Source organism: Rosa chinensis, chromosome 2 (genome assembly GCF_002994745.2).
Source record: "Rosa chinensis cultivar Old Blush chromosome 2, RchiOBHm-V2, whole genome shotgun sequence".
NCBI lineage: Eukaryota > Viridiplantae > Streptophyta > Magnoliopsida > Rosales > Rosaceae > Rosa > Rosa chinensis.
In genome coordinates this window covers 42,871,491-42,893,628 of record NC_037089.1, presented here as the reverse complement: position 1 = coordinate 42,893,628, position 22,138 = coordinate 42,871,491, and the positions used below count along the sequence as shown (strand labels likewise).

General features: G+C 37.6%; 1 protein-coding gene across 1 annotated transcript; it reads left to right on the top strand.

Moving 5' to 3' along the window:
- The first annotated feature begins 5,299 nt into the window (after positions 1 to 5,299).
- Positions 5,300 to 6,606, top strand: LOC121051153. Its single transcript, XM_040513189.1, has 2 exons — positions 5,300 to 6,203; positions 6,497 to 6,606. The coding sequence occupies exons 1-2, from the start codon at positions 5,345 to 5,347 to the stop codon at positions 6,529 to 6,531; spliced, it is 894 nt and encodes a 297-aa protein (XP_040369123.1). The 5' UTR covers positions 5,300 to 5,344; the 3' UTR covers positions 6,532 to 6,606.
- Positions 6,607 to 22,138: the final 15,532 nt, after the last annotated feature.

Here is a 22,138-nt window from a genome sequence, read left to right as displayed (position 1 = left end):
ATCCTCTTACAAAAGGTATACCTAGAGAGCAAGTAAAGTATACATCGAGGGGAATGGGTTTAAAGCCAATTCAATGAATCAAACTTAGCGGAAACCTAACCTAGTTGATTGGAGATCCCATGGTCTAGGTTCAATAGGCAAACTAGTTGAGTAAGATTCAAAACTTTGAACACACTACATAACTCATTCCTAAGATGGGAAAAGTGTGTTACCTGTGACGAAGTGAAAGGTTGAATTCAATATTCTTAATGACACTAATCTCTTACATTTCAAGAGGAATATAGCAGGATATTCATAAATTAGGTGTCACCTATACGAGAGTAAATGTGGGGTCGCATTTATGAGAATTACATGGCTAAGTTCTCTAAAGCTCTCATGAATCCGGGATTTGTTCAGGACCAAAATGAACACAAACGTATGAACTGAAAAGTGTCGGAAGTGATACGTGTGATGCTTGTTGTCTTGGCCTACTACAACGGTGAACAGTTCAAGATTTTATATCCACTGCGTCACCAAGTACGTCTGATAAGTATTCACTAAGGTAGGTTCAAGTCCAAAAGACACCTCTCCTGATGCGTATCAATTCCAAATTTCTCTCGAAATGTTTCATCATTAGTACAATTCTGCCATAGTTCCTTATATTCATCTTTCTATTCAAATGTGGGGGACTGTTAGAGTTTGAATAGAAATCGGTTTCTATTGAGGAGGATTAGATTTGTCTCAAAGAGATCTCTCTAAGATTTTCTTCCTCACTCGGATCCATCTCAAGGGGATATTACCTCTCTAAGATTGTCTTCCTCACTCGGATCCATCTCAAGGGGATTTTCACCTCACTTGGATCTTCCTCAATGAGATTTCCAAACGGTGGTGGAATAGAATTCAGTTTTTGAACGGTTGAATTCAAAAGTACAAGTCTGATCAACTTACCTTTTGAATTTGAACTAAAGAGGTTATTGAAAGGCAACTTACCTCTTCAATTTAAACTGAAGTGGTGTCTCAAACATTATATAAACCCACCAGGTCTTCCTCTCCAAAATACACAGATTTATTTTTCCTTCCTTTTCTTCAGAGAGAAAAACACTTAGTACGTTCGCTAGAATCCAAGGTCTGGTGCTAGGCTCTTGGATTATCGATAGTTGTATCCTGGTGGACAGAAGCCTAAAGAACTACAAGCACTGAGTAGGGGTGAAATTCTGTCTAAAGGACATTGCCAATTTGCAAGCCTCTATCGAATCACAAGTCAGTTTCTCTTGCAATTACAATTCCTTTATCTCAGATACATGTTGAGTATTGTAATCCATATATTATTGTATAAATTATTGCTGTAATTACTTATATATTGTAGAAGCATATTTTCAATTCATTGATACAAATTCCAACATCTTGCTCCAGAATGGTTTACAGGTGAAGCCATCACGCCAAAGGCCGATGTCTTCAGCTATGGAAAGTTGCTATTTGAGGTTATATCTGGAAGGAGAAACAGTGAATCGTTAGATGATGGAGTAGAAAACTACATTCCTACCCGGGTTGCATATGTGTAGTTACTCAAGGACAAGATGTTCTTCCCTTGGTTGATTACAGGTTGGGAGGTAATGTTGACAAACAGGAACTCAATAGAGCATGCAAAGTCGCGTGTTGGTGCATTCAAGATGATGAGAAGGATAGACCAAGTATGTGGCAGGTTGTTCAAATTCTTGAGGGAGTTTTAGATGTTGGTATACCCCCTATTCCACAGTTCCTCCAGCGCCTCATTATAAAGCCAGTGGAAACAAAAGAATATCAGGAAACTACTTCAAGTTCAGAACTCATGTTCCTTAGCTAAAGTGTCTCAAGTATATTTCAAGCTAAAATTAGCAACTGTTCAATGGAAAGCCAACAAGGGGGCATCTTAAATGGAACTGAAATCGGTAACCTCCTTTTCTTATTTTCATTGATACCGTTACTGTATTTCCTTTGCATTGTCATAGTTGCACAAGATTTGTACAATAACAAAAGTTCACAAGTTTTCACAACCACTATGGTTAATAAATTTCGCGTTAATAGCCTGGGGTTATTGGGTCACTGCAAGAAGACCTTAGATAATTCTATACATATTCTACATTCCAATAAGATCAAGCAAAAGATAGTTAATGTTTAAGAGTGGCAGTTTTTGAATATATGAATATTTATGAAGAAGTTTTGAGTTTACGAGCCAAAAAAAAAACCTTAAACTCGCTCTGATGGCTTTGACATGTTCAAATGGATGCATTATTCTCTAATCAGCTTCGATCTCACAATATTGAGTCTGACATTTAAGAAAAATAAATAAATATATAACTACATAAATATATATATATATATATATATGTGTGTGTGTGTGTGTGTGTGTACATATATACAGGCCTTCTATGCTAAGAAGGTCCTTAACTTAGCTTAAGAAACAGATTTCCCTATTTTGATCACTTTTCGATCGCATATTCACATCTTAACTGTTCTGTTTTTAGGTATATATGAGTAGATCACTTCTAAAAAATTTCAGCCAAATTGATGATTATTAAGGTATCCAAAACTGCAATTTACACGAACGGTTTAGGTTGGACAGATTCAGTTCGTTCATGTAAATTGCAGTTTTGGATGCCTTAACGATCATCAATTTGACTGAAAATTTGCAAACATGATCTACTCATATATACCTAAAAACTGAAAAGTTAAGATGTGAATATGTGACGTATTCGGAAAGATCACCTAAGGTTTACAAGCAATAAACCTATAACAAAGGTTCTGGAGTCCACCAGAGATAAAAGAGATAAATCTCAATTTGATTGATAATATAATAAAAGATAGGTTCTGCAGCCATTTAAGGCTTCATATATATGAGAAAAGAAACCCTAGGGCGACTAACAATGAAACCCTAAAGCCCACGAGTAAAAATAAAATAAATCCAAAACAAACTAAAAAACTGAAAATTCTGAAAAACAATAAATTGCAGTTTTGAGGCCCAAAACAACCCCGAAAAAGCCCACACTTTGTGGCATAGCAATGAATTTTGTTCAAGGTATGATTCCCTTTCAGGAAAGCTATGGCACGATCGAATCAGACACCAAATGCGAAAATTGCAATAGTAACTTGGGTTTTCCTCCTTTTGCACGATCGAATTGTTCTTCAATTTGGACTGCCATTCGTTCTACATCAATATGTGATCGAAAAGTGGTCAAAATATGGAAATCTGTTCCTTAAGCTAAGTTAAAGATCTCATTATCAGAGTAAGATTCTATATATATACGGAGCCGTTCAGAAGAGGATGTCCGCACTACCCCAAAAGTGCAGACATCCAGGATTTCTCTGCGATTAGGAGTCGATGACAGTGCGCCTCTTGCCAGACGGAGGCCAGGGGCATCCTGGACCAGTTTGCAGTGAAGACAAAGGCCAAGGAGATCGAGGTCGAAGGTCTGGGCAGCGACCTCACCCAAAACTTCAAGCTCGATTAAGGTTGAATGCAAAGTGGTAGCCGACGAGTCCACCCGACTGCAAACTAACCCGGGATGCCCCCGGACTCCGTCCTGCAAGAGGTGCACCGCCGTTGGCGCCTAATCGAGGAGAAATCTCAGACGTCCTCTTTAGAACTAGCCTAAATATGTGTGTGTGTGTGTGTGTGTGTGTGTGTGTGTGTGTGTGTGTGAGTGAGTAAATTAAAGTGCGATGTTAGAATTTAGGGTCGCTTTTCGGTCTCATATCCACATCTCAACCGTTCAATTTTAGGTACTAATGTATAGATCATCTCTGCAAATTTTCAGTCATATATATTGATAATCGTTAAGGTATCTAACTCACTTAAACCAATGCACGAACTGAATCTGTCCAACTTGAACCGTACTAGCTTTAAGGCAGTTGTCAATGCCTTAACGACCATCAATTTGGCTTAAATTTTGCAGAGATGATCTATCAATTTTGCATATATATCAACTTAATTTGGAAAAAGAAAACTGAATATAGTTACTTTGATTCACTTTTCTATTCACCTGTTTCTTTTGAAACACCACACTGTTAAGTTCTACGAGAATGGTTTGTGATATGTTTCTGGACACAATATTACAGCAATGAATTTTTGAATGCATTCCAATTTCAGCGACAACATGTTCTAAAATGAACCAATGAAACTGAATTTTTCTATAGAAAACATTTGATAAAAAGAAAAATGGACGGAAACATATTAAAGTACTAGACGCTTTAGACAGTAACCTCAGCTTGGTTCCTTATGATATTGTACATAAACATTCTAAAACTTTGTTTCTTTTAGGTGATGCAGTCCTTAATCAAAAGTATAACACTTTTCTCAAACAAAAAGGACTTATCAGTTTGATTAAACCAGCATGATTTTTTCTTAAGTCCACCAAAGAATATATAAATAAAAACTTGCAAACAAGAAATCCAAATCTAACGAATTACTAATAAGATGCCACACCACACACACCTTGGTAATTATAGGGGCAGATACCATTCTTCCTTGGGTAAGTGAAAGCTTTGGTTAGTCCAAAGCCAGGGAGCAACTTCCAATTCATGGCCTTGTATGTCTAAGCTTATATAAGGTGTATGGTCAGATTATTATTAATAGAGTTAGTGCAGAAACTCAAGATAAATGCTTGAAATGTAGATAGCTGAGTACTCCAGCCTCCAGGAGTTTAGAGGTAGGTAATTAGCACCCAAACAAGTAAATAACGAACTATTGCAAAAACCAAGGATACTCAGTTCTCAGCAAGTCAGTATTACTTTTAACTGTAATTAAAAAATAAAAATTACCCTTTAAAGGAGTGAGTTTTGTTGAGAATATTATGTAATTAGTTGAGAATATTATGTAATTAAGAATAGATTTCTTGTATCTTTATCTATATCCCTAGATTATAGGGTTTTCTTGTTGATCAAGGTTTGTATATCTGTATATATTGGTGATTATCAATAGAAGTAAAATAATTCAGTCACAATTATAATTCTTTTATGGTATCAGAGCAGGCAACGTCCTGACTCTTCTTTCTTCTGCAAATTCCTTTGCAGCCTTTATCCTTATTCGTTTCCCTAACCCTCCATGGCTGGAGACGATATATTTTCTGAAACTCCCAATGGTGGCAGCGGCACCAGCGGCACCTCCTCTGATGAATCTGCAAATCCGCTATTCCTCCATCATTCAGACCATCCCGGTCTCATCCTTGTCTCCAAGAAATTGACAGGAGACAATTACAACTCATGGTGTCGTGCCATGAGGATCTCCTTGAGTGCGAAAAATAAGACCGGATTCATTACCGGTGCAATCAAAGAACCATCTGCAATCAAGAAACCAGAGGAGCATGCTCTATGGCAGCGATGCAACGACATGGTCTTGTCCTGGATTCTCAACTCTCTTGAACCAGACCTTGCTGATTCGGTCCTCTCCTGCACAACACCTCATGCAATTTGGGAGGACCTTAGGGAACGCTTTGCCTTGGGAAACGCCCCACGTATCTTCCAGGTTCAAAGAGACATCTACAAGATTGAACAAGGCCAATTGTCAATCGCTGCTTATTATACCAAGTTGAAAGCACTTTGGGATGAACTTGCCTCATACAATACAGTGGATAATTGCACTTGTGGGGCACAGAATGACCGCACCAAACTCATGCAATTCCTCATGGGCTTGAATGAATCGTATGCAGGTACTCGTGGTCAAATTTTGCTAATGAATCCATTACCTTCTGTGAGACAGGCCTATGCTTCAGTAACTCAGGAAGAGAAGCAGCGAGAACTTGGTGTTGCTGCCCTTGCTCCATCCAATGCAGCAGCAATGGCCGTTCGTAACTATCCTAGGCCAGGATTGATACCTCGTCGCAATCCTGGCAACCCAGGATTGATACCTCGTCGCAATCCTGGCAATCAAGGCAGCAGTTCTCGCAATCACACTCCAGTTCAATGCACCTATTGTGACAAATTTTATCATACTGAGGAGAATTGTCACAGGAAACATGGCTTTCCACCTGGTCATCGGCTCTATAAACGCAATCCACAACAAGGAAATCGACCTCCACCACACAATGATGCCTCTGCTAATCATGTTGATTGCACACCTTCATTTAAGGAGCTGCAAGCCACACTTCCCAACCTGACTGAAGATCAATACACTCAGGTTATCGCTGCATTGAATCCGAAGCCACCAACTCCTCAGGCTAATGCCGCTTCTGCTACAGAGTTTGCTTCAGGTTTGTCTTTGGTGGATCCTAATCGATGGATAATCGATAGTGGAGCAACTCACCACATTATTAATGCACCACAACTTTTTACTGACCACAAGAATGCATCTTTTCCTTCTGTTTCTTTGCCTAGTGGAGCCAAGGCAAACATCACTATGAAAGGGTCAATTACCATTAATAATGCAGTTTTGCGGGACGTGCTTTGTGTTCCCTCATTCGATGTCAATTTGATGTCTGTTGGACGCACTATAGATGATTTGCACTGTTCAGTAACCTTTTTTCCTTGTTGGTGTATTTTGCAGGATTTGGCTACGAGGATGATGATTGGTGTGGGTAAGCGACGTGGAAATTTATACTATCTTGTGGCGTTGTCTTCCTCCATTCCTACCACCCATCCCTTTGCCGGTCACATCACCAGACCTGACATTACCTATTCAGTTCATGTTTTAAGCAGATTTATGCATGAGCCACGTTTACATCATATGGCTGCAGCACTTCGGGTTGTCAGGTATTTAAAGTCATGTCCTGGTCAAGGCCTTCTTTTGCATAGTGAAAACGATTTAAGTTTGAGAGCTTTTTGTGATTCTGATTGGGCAGGTTGCCCCATTACTCGCCGTTCTACCACTGGCTATTGTGTGTTCCTGGGAAAATCTCTTATTTCATGGCGCACCAAAAGGCAGAAAACAGTCTCTTTATCAAGTGCTGAAGCTGAATACAGAGCTATGGCAGGTACATGTTGTGAGCTTACTTGGTTGCAAAACTTGTTTGCTGATTTGCACATACCTATTGCCAAACCTGCCATGTTATATTGTGATAATCAAGCAGCTTTACACATTGCTGCAAATCCAGTTTTTCATGAAAGAACTCGTCACATTGAGATGGACTGTCACTTCATTCGTGACAAGATAGTTGATGGGTCTATTCGCACTAGATTCGTTGGAACCTTGCAGCAATTGGCAGACATTTTTACAAAAGCGTTGGGCAAAGAAAGGTTTAAGAATTTGTTGCACAAGTTGGGAGTTCTTGACATCCACTCTCCAACTTGAGGGGGGAGTGTTGAGAATATTATGTAATTAGTTGAGAATATTATGTAATTAAGAATAGATTTCTTGTATCTTTATCTATATCCCTAGATTATAGGGTTTTCTTGTTGATCAAGGTTTGTATATCTGTATATATTGGTGATTATCAATAGAAGTAAAATAATTCAGTCACAATTATAATTCTTTTAAGTTTGAGTTAAATCCCAATTGACCTTGTATGATCGATCAGCTGTAGTTATGTTCGCATATGGATTCCGTTGGAGGTGGAAGAGGTCAAAGAATTGGACGGGTGGGAAGAGAGATTGGAAGCCGTACGGGAATGGAATTTAAACTAGAACTAACATTCGTGCCAGGCCCCTATTGCTCCATATGCTATAATGGGAACCATTTTCATTTTTTTGTAACAATATCAGAACCATTTTCATAATAGGTTTTTTTTAAGGGGTTTGGAACCCATTAACCCAACCTAATTGAGAGGCTCAGCCCCGCACACGGTTTCATTTATTGAATTATAAATATGTAACAGGAGAACATAAAATCTAAATCTCGTGCTACAGAAAAACAATTACAATAATACTCATAGAGAACATCCTGAATAATAGTAGAAGTCTCATATAACCAAAAATCATTAATAGAAAAAAATAAACTAGCAAACGTGTAAGTCTATTTGCAACCCCATTTGCTTCATAGTAAATATCCCAAATTTTAACTAATTGAAAAGCAGTCATATAATCTTTGCATTCATCTGAAATCTGACTTACCTCCGAGAATTTTTCTCCCCACTTTGAAGAGCGGCAATCAGAATGGTAAAGTCGCTTCAACATCTATCTTCGTCCAACCTTGGCTCTACAAGCCTCCGCTTCCAGAGCCGAGTGTGCATGTACAAAAGGTCGAGCAATAGTCGCAATACTCATACCCCTATCATCTCTAACAACTACACCAATACCCCCACAACCACTATCAGCTCTAAAAACCCCCCATCAACACCGATTGATGGAAGAAAGAATATTGGAAATTTCACAATTATCGAGCTGAGTTGGCGTGGAAGGGATTGCCACTTCAGCAACTTAACGAAGCATTTAAACGGAGAGTTAACGGAAGAATATACCTATTGGAGGGAAATTAAGAGGTCAAAGAGTTTTTGGATGAATATTGGAATGTCAGATACTAAAATAATGTAGGAGGCAAAGTACAAGGATTAAACATATTTTAACCCTATTATTATTGTTTATATTTTGTATACATGGCATCCTCAATAATGAAGTCTACACTCCACGATCTATATTTTGGTGACATTCAATCTACATTCTCCTTCAAACTGAGGTCTACATCAAAATGGGTATGAGAATTGACCACCAATTTGGGGATTTTGGAAACCCTAGAAATTGAAATTTGGGAATTGAAAGGTTTTTGGATGGTGAACTTGGTGGTGGAGAGATCGGGGTTGGTTATGGCGGTAGATTTTGGGTGTGAAGAAAAGAAAAGAAAAAAGAGAATAAAAGAAAGTCAAGAAAAAAAAAAGGAAGGGAGAAAGAACACAAGGCTATATTGGACACTTCACAATGCATCAATGTTACATGTATTTGGGAAACATTACTTTATGTTTTCCTTTGTGCTGGTTGAAGACTGCAGTTCCAAATCACATGAAATAAGTAATCGATCTGTATTTGTAGGGGTGTAAAATTTTGAAATAAGAAATAATGGGTTCCTAATCAAGAAATGGGCCGGATGGGAAGTAGCCCGACCTGTTTGAGAGATTCCTTGAGGCAAAATCCCTTCAAGGAAGATCATAAGAAATAATGGGTTCCTAATCAAGAAATAGACCGGATGGGAAGTAGCCCGACCTGTTTGTGAGATTCCTTGAGGCAAAATCCCTTCAAGGAAGATCTAGGTGAGGTGAAATCACCCCCCCCCCCCCTCTCAAGGTGGATGTAGGAAAGATGAAATCATGTTCTATTCAAGGGATGAGTCGAAAGAGACGGCACAATCTATCTGGGAACTTTGAGAAGATCAATGGAATTAGTTAGCTCAGCGAAATCCGTAGTGAGCAGGAAGCACTCTGCTCACGTTGTCTTGAGAGTGGCATAATGGATGCACCAACGCATGATGAATTGCGTACTTTGCACGCCACTATACGCACTAGTCGAGATATCCACTCAAGCTCATCTATAAATACTTCGTAAGGTGAACATTAGAGGTGAATAATGAATCCCGTTTATCCTTACTACAATTTAAACTCTCACTGACTTAAACATCAAAGCATATTTTGTTTATACCCCTTTCTTCTAACTTGACATGTCTAAACCGATTCAAATTTGAAGGCATGAAGACATTGATCGCTAAGTTTTCACTCTCACTCCAATTAGATAAATAGATGGAGGAGAACGTTTACCGAATTTTTCTGCAGTAACAATATTGGAATAGATATGTGTTTAGGACAATACATGTGGTCAGCCAAATGGTCAGCTATTCCTAACCATACCTACGTGTCTCTCCTTAATCTCAACACCTGTCCCTTTTTCTTTTTACTTCAAAGTCCTTCTTCTATTTTCTCCTTCTAAGAACTCTTTGACCCACATGGTTATGGATCTTTCCAGTCTCCATACCACATAGAGAGTGATGGTAGAGTGCAGAGTTACCAGAAATGCTATACCTGCTAGTGACTCGCGTTTTGGATTGTACGAAACGATCCCATGAAGAAGAAGCTCACCCAGATTAGAAAGGCCGCCCAAGTTCTCTGCGAACCGGGGCCCGCTTCTTCTTAGCGCTCGCCTCTGGCTTCCTCTAGATCTGCTATAGAGGTTCGTTCTACTTGGCCAACACTAAGTTATGCTTAACGGCGATGACGAACCAATAGTTTTTGCCGGCGACAACCTGAGTCTCTCCATTCACCATGCTTTGAAACTCCAGCTTCTTCCTAGATTTCTTGTACTCCAACACTGTGAACTCCGTGATCTCCTTCACGTGTGGGTCGTTGATGTCCTTAATCGGCTTCCATCCGCAGGCCATTCCTCCGCATGCTCTGGCAGCCGAAAAAGGGAGGAGGACGGCGAGGATTGCGAGGAGGCAGAAGAATGGACCCAAATTTCTTAGCACTTTCTCTAATAAAAGATTAGAGGATTGATATGAGCATTTTAATGCGACGTTTTAACTGCATTTCCCTACATTTTCTGCGTTATTTCCTTAATAAAACCCTGTTTAGGAAAGTTTCCATTTCTTTGACTGGGAAAGTTCCTATTTGTAGAAAGTTTCTATTTTGTAGTTTCTATTTTTCATTTTTAGGAAGTTTCCATTTTCAGTTTAGGAAAGTTGCCATTTTTCATTTTAGGAAAGTTTCTATTTTTCTTATTAGTTTCTATTTTCAGGACTTCCGAGCTAAAAAGTGGAAATGAACTCACAAATGGAGAGAGAAGCTAGCCAACGTTGGAGGGAGACAAGATGAAGTACAAAGGGAAGCACAAATGAGCAGAAATGAAGAAATGAAGCTTTCCTGGTCCAACCAGGAAACCCTGTCCAGAAAAGGAAAGCTTGCCAAAACAAGACTCTTGAGCCAACCATGAATGGAGATCGAATTAATGAAGTGACATGGCATGAGAGAAGCTTCTTGAAGACTCTAGATGATGACATGGCATAAAGGTGGCGCATGGAGGCCCAAGAACTCTCAAGAATGAAGTGGATTTTCGGCAATTGGATTAAAAGCCCACAAAGCCCATGGAATTAGGGTTTTTAACACATGATTAAACCCTAGGGAGAGTTTGCCGTCCAAAAGCAAGGAGAGAAATGATAGGCGCATTTTAATGCGGTATTTTAATAGTTAATTCCTCACATTTTGCTTAGTTAATTCCTTAACGAATCGATTTTTAACTCAATTTCTATTTTCTTAGGTACATTGGAGTAAATGATGGTGAAATGAGCATTATGTCCACACTTACCTACAAATTGTGGAGATAAAATTGAAGTAAATGAGTAGGAAATCCACCATCATCATCACCCAAAAACATTCCATGTTTTAGGGTGTAATCATCATGTTTTCTCCATCATTACTCACACTAATTTACTCCATCTTTTCCAATTTCACTCTTCTTTTTCTTCCCTATATAAACACATTCTCCTCTCATTCTAAAACATCTTCCTTCATCCATCTCATCTTCTTTGTCTCTCCATTTCCTCTCCATATTTCTTTTTCATTCTCTAGTTTTCTTGTTCTTCATGTTCAAGCCAAGAGAAAGAGAAGCCATGCAATACATCAATTTCCTAACCGCCATCCACCCTTGTGTCGTCCCTAGAAGATTGCTTGCTTTCAAGGATCTTCAAGTTCTTCGTCTCAAGGCTTTATCATTCATCTTTCAAGGTGTATTATATCCTTTCTCTTGTTTTCTTTGTTTGATTTTGTAAGACTATGAATTCTAGTTAACAAATAATGTTAAGGGCAAAGTTTAAAGCCCGTTTATATGTTTTGAAATAAAGTTGTGAGATTTTCGATTTCTATGTTGTGATTCCATAGTTGCTTATGTGTGATTGTTCGATTGAATTTGCTTGATAGAAAACTTTTATATGTTTATCTTATTTGGGTCGACACTTATAGGATTTGCATGTAATTGGTGCTAGGTTTAAGAACATGAAATCGACTTTTCGTTTTGTGTAAACTTGAATCAAAGTAGTAAAGGTTTTGGACAAAAATCGAATTCAATTGAAGAGGATTGCAATTAGGTGAACTTATTCATACTAAGTTGTACACTTGAGTTGATAGCCTTTCTCTATGTGTAATGCATTAAACATGACATGATTGACTAGCTTTCTAGGGCTTGATTGCATGTTTGATAGGATTGATCTAGGTGCTTTCGCTTAGGTTAATTAGCATTGAAAAGTAAAATATGGGAAATCATTTGCTTTCAAATGTTTCACATGATCAACTCCTCTCTCATGACTTGGAAGAACAATTATAGGGTTTGAATCGAATTTGATTACATGGAATTGATTTTGATCTTTGTTCCTTGCGTTCCACCCTTGTATATATGTTTTTACATTTTCTTTATTTTATTTATTTTAATTTTAATTTTAAGAATCCTAATCCCCCCCTTATTTGTGTTTACTTGTATATATTTATATTCTTTATTTTATTTTTGTAAATAATACTTTTCTTTATTTGTTTCACAATTACAAGTGTACCCTCAATCCCCGGAATAGAACGATCCCTATTTACCATATACTAACGATGACATTTTACAGGGTTAAATTGCGCGCTTGCCAAAAGCGCATCAATTTTTGGCGCCGTTGCCGGGGATTGAAAAATCACTTGTTGAATATGTGAATATTTGTTTTGTTTATATGTTGTGTTCGAAAACAAAAAAAAAAACAAAAAATGGTTAAGTTGTGACGTTTTGTTAATAGTATTGTTTGAAAGTTTTTGTTTATAATGTGTCTAACCTTACTAAACAAAAGAAATGTAAAGCATTAATTATAAATTTCGTTAATTTCTTGATTATTATAAGTGTGTAAAATCGTATGAGTAGATAAGGGCCCTTTTGTTAATATTGGCCTTAACCCTTCATTAGTGCCTTTCTGAGGTCTTATGAGGTTGAGGGCGGCTTTTATTAACATTTGGAGAACTGTCTAACACATGAGTTATTTCCAAGCTGAGTAAGGGGCATATAGATGGTGTCTTAGGTTGAGACCCTGGGTGATGGGTTCAAATTGGATCTCAGAGATACTATAGACCGTGCGTAAACCACAATGTGGGAGTAGCCAATAGGGGCCTAAACCTCAATGAGGGAGTAGCCTCCGTAGTGTCACCAAAATGAGTCCTCCCTCTCACTTACCTCTTAATCTGGCCATCTAGCCTTCTGAAACAAAGGAAAGCGACTTATGTCTAGGCGACTATCCCTAGATCGTATCTCACCAATAGTAGTGGTTTCTATTGGGCTCGACTTACAACTTGTAATCAATAAAGATATTAACTTTATTTGTAAAGATAATAATACACTTGAACATAACCTCCACATGTAAATTGTGTTGTTTTGTACATTTTATACTTGTATAAATTTCTTACGTGGTTCATTTGTGAAGATTGTGCATATTTTTGTAATATATACTTCTCTTTATACTTGTATAAATCGTGAATAGTAATTTATGAATAGTAACGTGTGAATAGTGACGTTGATGTATAAATCACTAACTTATTTTTACCTCACTATACACTTTACTAACTTCTCTAATTCGTATTGATGTTCAGGATTTCTATGAATGACCAAGCCTTCTAGACCCTCTACAATAAAAGAAATTGAAGCAAGGCTCGCTCGTTTGAAGAATCCTTCACTTCTTGAGTTAAAAGAAGAGGAATCCACATCACCTACATCAACTTCGTCTCTACCATTACTTGCACCACCGCTTCCACCACCACCTGAAGAAGTCCAAGAAGAGAGAATGGCATCTATTAGGGAACTCTCTACAGCAGCTGTCCAAGGAGGACCCCCTACAGGCATAGTATACCCTGCCCCTGCAGCAGGAAGGCAGGCAGAGTTTGAGCTTAAGAGTGGATTGTTGCACAAGCTCCCTATTTTCCATGGACTTAATATGGAGGATGCTAACAAGCATATCCGCGAATTTCAGTCTGTGTGTGCAAACATGCAACCACAAGGAGCTGATGAAAACATTCTGAAGATGAAGGCATTTCCATTCTCCTTAGCTGACAGAGCCAAAGATTGGCTATATGAGATTCCTGCTGGACGTATTACTTCATGGGAAACAATGAGGAAGGCCTTCTTGGAAAAATACTTCCCAGCTTCAAAGGTCATCACACTCAGGAAGAAGATCAGTGGAATTGAGCAAGCCCATGATGAGTCCTATGGTGCCTACTATGAGAGGTTCAATTCCTTACTTGCACAATGCCCTCAACATCAGATGAAGGATGAGACCCTACTGACATGTTTTTACGAAGGACTCTTACCCTTAGAGAGGCAAATGCTTGATGCTGCAGCTGGAGGAGCTTTTATGGACAAGTCACCTGCAGCTGGGAGGGAACTTATTGAAAATCGTGCCCTAAATACTCAACAGTATGAGGGTGTGAGACAAACCACTCGTAGGGTAAATGAGGTGAGCACTAGTCCTGCCATTGAAGATCAATTGAGCAAACTCACCATTCTTGTGAACAAGGTGGCGACTACTCAAGGACAAGGAGGACCCTCTGCTTGTGGGGTATGCTCTACCCAAGGACATCCTACGGATCAATGTCCTCAACTAAGTGAGAATGGTGGTTGGGAGTATGTGAATTCCATAGGAGGCTATCAAGGGAACCAAGGGGGTCCCCAACGTCCAAGGTATGATCCATATTCGAATACCTATAACCCTGGATGGAGGGACCACCCCAACTTCAAGTGGACGAACAATGAAAATGTTCAGAACCCTCTTGGTGGCAGTTTCCAACGTCCTCAAGGACCTCCCTATCAAAGACCTTACATGCCTCCTCAACACAACGTAGGGAATTCCAATTCTCACTATGATAAGACGATAGAGGCATTGACTAATTCCACTCAGGCATTGACTAGTGCCACACAGACTTTGCTACAAGGACAACAAGCCCATACCAAGGACATTGCTGAGCTTAAGAAGCAGATGGGACAAGTGGTGGACTTCATGACCAAGTTTCATGAAACTGGTAGGCTTCCGAGCAACACAATTCCAAACCCAAAGGGAGGCTTTGAAGGCTCCACCAACTAAGGACAAGAGGAAACCACGTCTAGGCTGAGAAGACGTTAAAACCAAGCGCTACTTGGGAGGCAACCCATGCAAATCAGATTTTCTTTCTTTATCCTTATCTTTTATTTTATTTTTATTTTTTGCTTATTTGTTTTCGTAGTTATTTCATCCCTATATGCTTAAGTGTTTCATTGCATGCTTATTCTTGATTACATTGAGGACAATGCAATATTTAAGTGTGGGGGAAGGGATTTACACTTTTATCTTGAGTCATATATATTGAAAAATACAAAAAAACAATTAGAAAAATGTCAAAAATTTTAAAAAAATTTCGTTGCTTTTGTTTTTGTTTTTGAGTCTTAGGATGCTCTTAACGTCTAGGATGAACATGTCTTTGAATTCATGGCTGAAGGTTTTCACAATCGAAATAGGACTTAATTGAATTCTGTGGTTAATCGACATTGTGATGCTTGTATGAAGATTTGAGATAGGATTGTAACTTGGTTCATTAAGCATGCTAGGATTAAGTCTAATTCATTTGACCCTAAGTGAGTTGTTGAGCTAAAATACTTTCTTTTCGAGTGCTTATTGATAAATTCATAATTTCATGGCTGTATTTGCAAAACCTCATCTTTCTTTGAAAATCCAATGATCATGTGCCATAGATATTAATGGACTAGAGAATACTAGAACTCGACTTTTGTGACTGTCAAAACTTGTATGCCATAATATGCCCTGATCTTGGATAGGATAGAAGGCATTAGGGTAACCACCATAGCCAAACAAGCTTGTGTCCCCAATAGTGCCCGTCATGGGACTCTTTAGAATGAACCCCTTTGAGCCTACATTGAAAACCTTTGTTTCATCACCCTCACTACCCTACCATGAACTTAGTATATGATATCTCTACCCTTGTGCTAGGGACTTAGTAGAGCATGACATAGTATGTAGGGGTGACGATGAAAGACAAGTGTGGGGTGGGGAAAATCCAAGAAAAAAAAGAAAAAAAATTTTGCCTTGAAAAAAAAAAAAAAAAAAGAAAGAAAGAAAGAAAAGCGGCAAAAGAGAAGAAAAAAAATTGAAAAGAAAACTCTTGGGAAAATGTTGAAGTGTGGTTTTGGACTTGTAAATTTGTAGAAGGCTCAAAGTTGAAAATTACGCCTTTGTCCATTCCCATGTTGGTTAGAGTGAAGGTTTGGCCCAAAACAATGATATTTGGTCTACAAAAATGATGACATAAGGTGGTCCTTATATGCTCTGCTCGGTCCTTAGGATTTTTTGTATCCTTAATCTTCATTTCGAAAACCCTAGCTTAGCCCCATTACAACCTGTTTTAAGTGCTAACTTGATCCTTGAGATGGGCAATCTTTGGTTAGTGGAGTCAGTTACGCAGTCGAGCTTATGGTTTAGGTCCATTTGTGCACTTAGTCATTTCATGAGGTCTTTAAAAATTCTTCACAAAATGTGTTTATTGATGAAATATGCAAGCTGTTTGTTGCCTTACAATTTGTTCTCTTGCATATACTTGAGTGTGAAGCTTTTAAGCATAGCCATTTCTGAGAGAAAAATCGAGAGTATGCCCTGTGAGTTTGGATTGGACTTGTTCGAAACATGCTATCATTCGCTGTATAACTTAAGTTCTCCATATCTTGCTTAGTCATATGAATGTCACAGGTTTATTAACCATGGAATTATCTTTGTGATTTTGATTAAGTGTTTAACGTGAAAGCCATAAGTTTGGAGTCTCTGAGACAACAGTTAGGAGCAATAGAGTCATTTACTTGCTTTTTGTCAAGTCTTTGTTCTGTTTGGGATTTTTTTTTTTGTTTTGCTAAGGGACTAGCAAAAGCTAAGTGTGGGGGAATTTGATAGGCGCATTTTAATGCGGTATTTTAATAGTTAATTCCTCACATTTTGCTTAGTTAATTCCTTAACGAATCGATTTTTAACTCAATTTCTATTTTCTTAGGTACATTGGAGTAAATGATGGTGAAATGAGCATTATGTCCACACTTACCTACAAATTGTGGAGATAAAATTGAAGTAAATGAGTAGGAAATCCACCATCATCATCACCCAAAAACATTCCATGTTTTAGGGTGTAATCATCATGTTTTCTCCATCATTACTCACACTAATTTACTCCATCTTTTCCAATTTCACTCTTCTTTTTCTTCCCTATATAAACACATTCTCCTCTCATTCTAAAACATCTTCCTTCATCCATCTCATCTTCTTTGTCTCTCCATTTCCTCTCCATATTTCTTTTTCATTCTCTAGTTTTCTTGTTCTTCATGTTCAAGCCAAGAGAAAGAGAAGCCATGCAATACATCAATTTCCTAACCGCCATCCACCCTTGTGTCGTCCCTAGAAGATTGCTTGCTTTCAAGGATCTTCAAGTTCTTCGTCTCAAGGCTTTATCATTCATCTTTCAAGGTGTATTATATCCTTTCTCTTGTTTTCTTTGTTTGATTTTGTAAGACTATGAATTCTAGTTAACAAATAATGTTAAGGGCAAAGTTTAAAGCCCGTTTATATGTTTTGAAATAAAGTTGTGAGATTTTCGATTTCTATGTTGTGATTCCATAGTTGCTTATGTGTGATTGTTCGATTGAATTTGCTTGATAGAAAACTTTTATATGTTTATCTTATTTGGGTCGACACTTATAGGATTTGCATGTAATTGGTGCTAGGTTTAAGAACATGAAATCGACTTTTCGTTTTGTGTAAACTTGAATCAAAGTAGTAAAGGTTTTGGACAAAAATCGAATTCAATTGAAGAGGATTGCAATTAGGTGAACTTATTCATACTAAGTTGTACACTTGAGTTGATAGCCTTTCTCTATGTGTAATGCATTAAACATGACATGATTGACTAGCTTTCTAGGGCTTGATTGCATGTTTGATAGGATTGATCTAGGTGCTTTCGCTTAGGTTAATTAGCATTGAAAAGTAAAATATGGGAAATCATTTGCTTTCAAATGTTTCACATGATCAACTCCTCTCTCATGACTTGGAAGAACAATTATAGGGTTTGAATCGAATTTGATTACATGGAATTGATTTTGATCTTTGTTCCTTGCGTTCCACCCTTGTATATATGTTTTTACATTTTCTTTATTTTATTTATTTTAATTTTAATTTTAAGAATCCTAATCCCCCCCTTATTTGTGTTTACTTGTATATATTTATATTCTTTATTTTATTTTTGTAAATAATACTTTTCTTTATTTGTTTCACAATTACAAGTGTACCCTCAATCCCCGGAATAGAACGATCCCTATTTACCATATACTAACGATGACATTTTACAGGGTTAAATTGCGCGCTTGCCAAAAGCGCATCAAGAAACAAGGAAAATGACGTGGAAAATCAGAATTATCAAAGAGGATTTCGGTTGAGATTTTCTAGGGTAATTTTTATGGAAAGAAAATATACTTGGAGACTTACCCTAGAGAGTTTGCCGTCCAATGCCAAGAGAAAAACAAGGGAATTAAAAGAAAACCCTAGAGAATTCGGCAAGAGATATTCAAGGGAGAAATAAAAGGAAAGAGAAAAAGGTGGAGACCAAGAAAAGCTCAAAAGAAGTCTAGATACATTCCTATATTCCCTAAAGGAATTTTGGCCGAATTTAAAGTATAAAATCAGAATATATCCATGGAATTTCGGCAAGATTATTTAGGGAATTAAATTGGAATTATATGATTGGTTGGACCACCTCATAGGGCTTATGTGGCAAGCTATCATTGGAGGAAACTATGTGGCATTTTCAGATTAATTCCATGGAAAATAAAGAAGAAATATACGGCTTGGAGAGCAAGGAGGCCGTGCTCCTATATATACTCTCTTATATGTGACGTTGAGGAGACCTTAGACTCTCTAGAAAACTTTAGAAAAAAAATCAGAAAATCTTCTTAGCATAGCCGTGAGTTTCTCCATCCTCTACAGCAAGCCACGAGTTCAAGCAAGGCCAAGGGAGAAGAAGAATTGCCGTGAGCATCATCCTCCATCACCATCCTTGAAGCTTGCTTTCGAGATTCAAGAGACCACCACATCAATCGTTCATCACCATCTCCATCTCACGGTGTAATCCGATTCTCCTTTGTAACCTTTGCTTTGATTTCGTTGGTTTTGTTCTAGTTGACATATATGTTTGAACAAATATTAATTTCTGGAATTTTTATGATTAATTGAGAATTTTCAGATTCATATTATTGTTCTTCAAGAGTTGCTTATGTGGGTTTGTTTAATTAAATTTGCATTATAGATATCCTTTGTGTATTAATCTTATTTGGGTCGACACTTATAGGATTTATGCATGATTGTTGCTAGGTTTAAGAACATGAAATCGACTTTTTGTTTTGTGTAAACTTGAATCAAAGTAGTAAAGGTTTTGTACAAAGATCGAATTTAATTAACGAGGATGGCAATTAGGTGGACTTTTCCATACTAAGTTGTACACTTGAGTTGATAGCCTTTCTCTATGTTTATTGCGTTGAACATGTTATGATTGACTAGCTTTCTAGGGCTTGAATGCATGTTTGATAGGATTAGTCTTTGTGCTTTCACTTAGATTAATTAGCATTGAAAAGTAAAATATGGGAAATTGTTTGCTTTTAACGTTTCACATGATCAACTCCTTTCTCATGACTTAGATGAACAATATTAGGGTTTGAATCAATTTTAATCATATGTTTCAGTTTTGATCTTTGTTCTCTCATTCCATTTGTATTTTTATGTTTTTGCATTTTAATTGTTTTGTTAACTTAGTTTATTTTTCGAAAATCAAAACCAAAAATCCCCCCCTTTTCGTAAATATGTATATATTTTGTTATATCTTTGTAAATATTATACTTTGTTTTTAATTTTAATTGTTTGTTTGTCCTACAATGACAGGTGTACCCTCAATCCCCGGAATAGAACGATCCCTACTTGCTTATACTACTAACGATATTTTAGGGTTAAATTGTGCGCTTGCTTTTAGGCGCATCAAGAATAATGACTTGATTATGCCGTGAACATCTCATTCTGATCCAAGATTATCTACAATACAAATTAAAAATAAAAGCAACTTTCTTTATTATTTATTTTATGTTATTTGTTCATTTACTTGTTTATCTTCCATAAGTAATGTGGCTGTCATAGTATATTAACAAGGGGTATTTAGGTAAAATAAAAGTTCTTTAGGATTAGGAATCCTGATTTCCAAGGATTTTGTTGATTGATAAGGAATCCTAATTCCAAAATTGTTAAGAGTTCAAATGCATGCAATTCATAACATTACGTACAAAGCATAAAATCATAAGGTCATAAAGTCATAAAACAAAGCTCTATTATTTAAGCCCAACTAAACAATGGCGTTTGGAAAAGGAAAACCATCACGTTAAGAACCAATTTCAGAAGAAAATTACGAAGGTGATGTCGGTGAGTATGAAGAGAATAATTCTATTGAAAAAACTCAAGAGAGTAATACAGACCAATCATCGAGTAGAAACAGCCATGAACAAGCCCAAGAATCTCAAGAAATTCCAATGAATTCTGACATAAAGCCATTACTCAATGAAGAAGTTGTTGTAAAACAGAAAAAAATTTGAGAGAGAGAGAGAGAGAGTTTGGACACAAAGAATCAAATTGTCTTTATTCATCTCACCATGAGGGGGTTTATATAGGAGTACATGATGTATACAAATAGGCAATGTTTAATAGCAACGTCAATTACTCCTATTCACAATCCTATCAATCACTAATCTATAGTGAAAGGCATATATGACTCTCCATCTATTTACATGATATTAGCCATAATTATTTACAACACTCCCCCTTGGATATTTCATGTCAATAGTGTTGCCTAGGCTGAGCGCTTCTATGTTGCCTAGTCAAAAAACCTTGCCAAATAATAAAAACCTTGTGGGAGAAAAACAACCTTGGTCGAAGGAGAAAAAGAGCACAACGCGCGTGAATGTGGAGTAGTCTTATCACAATAGAGATAGGTGAAGTCTTCTTATCAGCATCATAAGTAGATAGTATGTCTACGAGAGGGATGCATTAGAGTTGCTACACCAAAACCTTGCCGGTAGTGGGAGAAACCCGTGGTCGAAGGGAAAACATGAGCAAATGCATATATGTCAAATCAAAGCATCTTCAGGATGTACTATAATTGGGGTGACCATGCTAAAGATGTGCCTCGTTAAAACCTTGCCAGGTAACAAAACCCAGTGGGACAAAATAACCCTGGACGAAGGACAAAAAGAGTACACGATGGTCAAGTGGGTATGCTTCAAGATACTCCCCCTGATTTCGACTCCCCTTGAAAATTACAAGTTAGGTAATTCAAATAGTTTACGTAGACCAATATCTTGAACATGCTTCTGGAATGTATACTTTGGTAGTGACTTAGTGAAGAGGTCTGCATGATTGTCTTCAGATCAAATCTGCTTAACTTCAATCTTTTGATGCTCTTGTTGTTGCTGATTGAAGGAGAACTTCAATACAATATGTTTGGTGTTGTCTCCTTTGTTGAAACTTGTCTTTATCTGCTCTATGTTAGCAGCATTATCCTCATAGATAATGGTTGGTTCATCAGTGGTGGAATGCAGTCCACATGTGCTTCAAACATGCTTTGTAACGGCTCTTAGCCCTGTACATTCACATATTGCTTCTTGAAGAGCTAGTAGTATCTTAGCATGATTCGAAGAGGTAGAAACAAGTGTCTATTTCATAGACCTCCAAGAAATTACAGTATTCCCAATGGTAAAGACATAACCAGTTTGGGAATGTGCCTTGTCCGGGTCTGATAGATAGTTTATATCAGCATATCCAACAAGGCGAGCATCATTCTGAGGATCAAGGGGATTTGATTCATTCCTTGATGCATAGGGATAGAATAAGCCCATATTTGTCGTACCTCTAAGGTAGCGAAAAATTTCTTTTACGTCATTCCAGTGGCAGCGTGTTGGCGCAGAGCTATATCTAGCTAACAAGTTCACATCGAATGAGATGTCATGTCTAGGGCATTAAGCCAAGTACAATAATGTGCGTATTGCACTTAGATATGGGACTTCTGGCACCAATATCTCTTCGTTATCATCTGTAAGATGATACGGTTCTTTCTAGACTTCAGACGACCATAGGTGTGCTTGCTTTTATCCTCATTAAAGTGTCTTAACATCTTCTGGATTGTAATTTGGTTGATGGACCAAATTTTTC

Bases quoted from the DNA above. Each gene is read 5' to 3' on its own strand.
- LOC121051153 (XM_040513189.1), top strand. From the start codon at position 5,345: ATGGTCTTGTCCTGGATTCTCAACTCTCTTGAACCAGACCTTGCTGAT. The intron at 6,204-6,496 runs GTTTGTCTTTGG...TGTATTTTGCAG, and splicing joins TGCTACAGAGTTTGCTTCAG to GATTTGGCTACGAGGATGAT.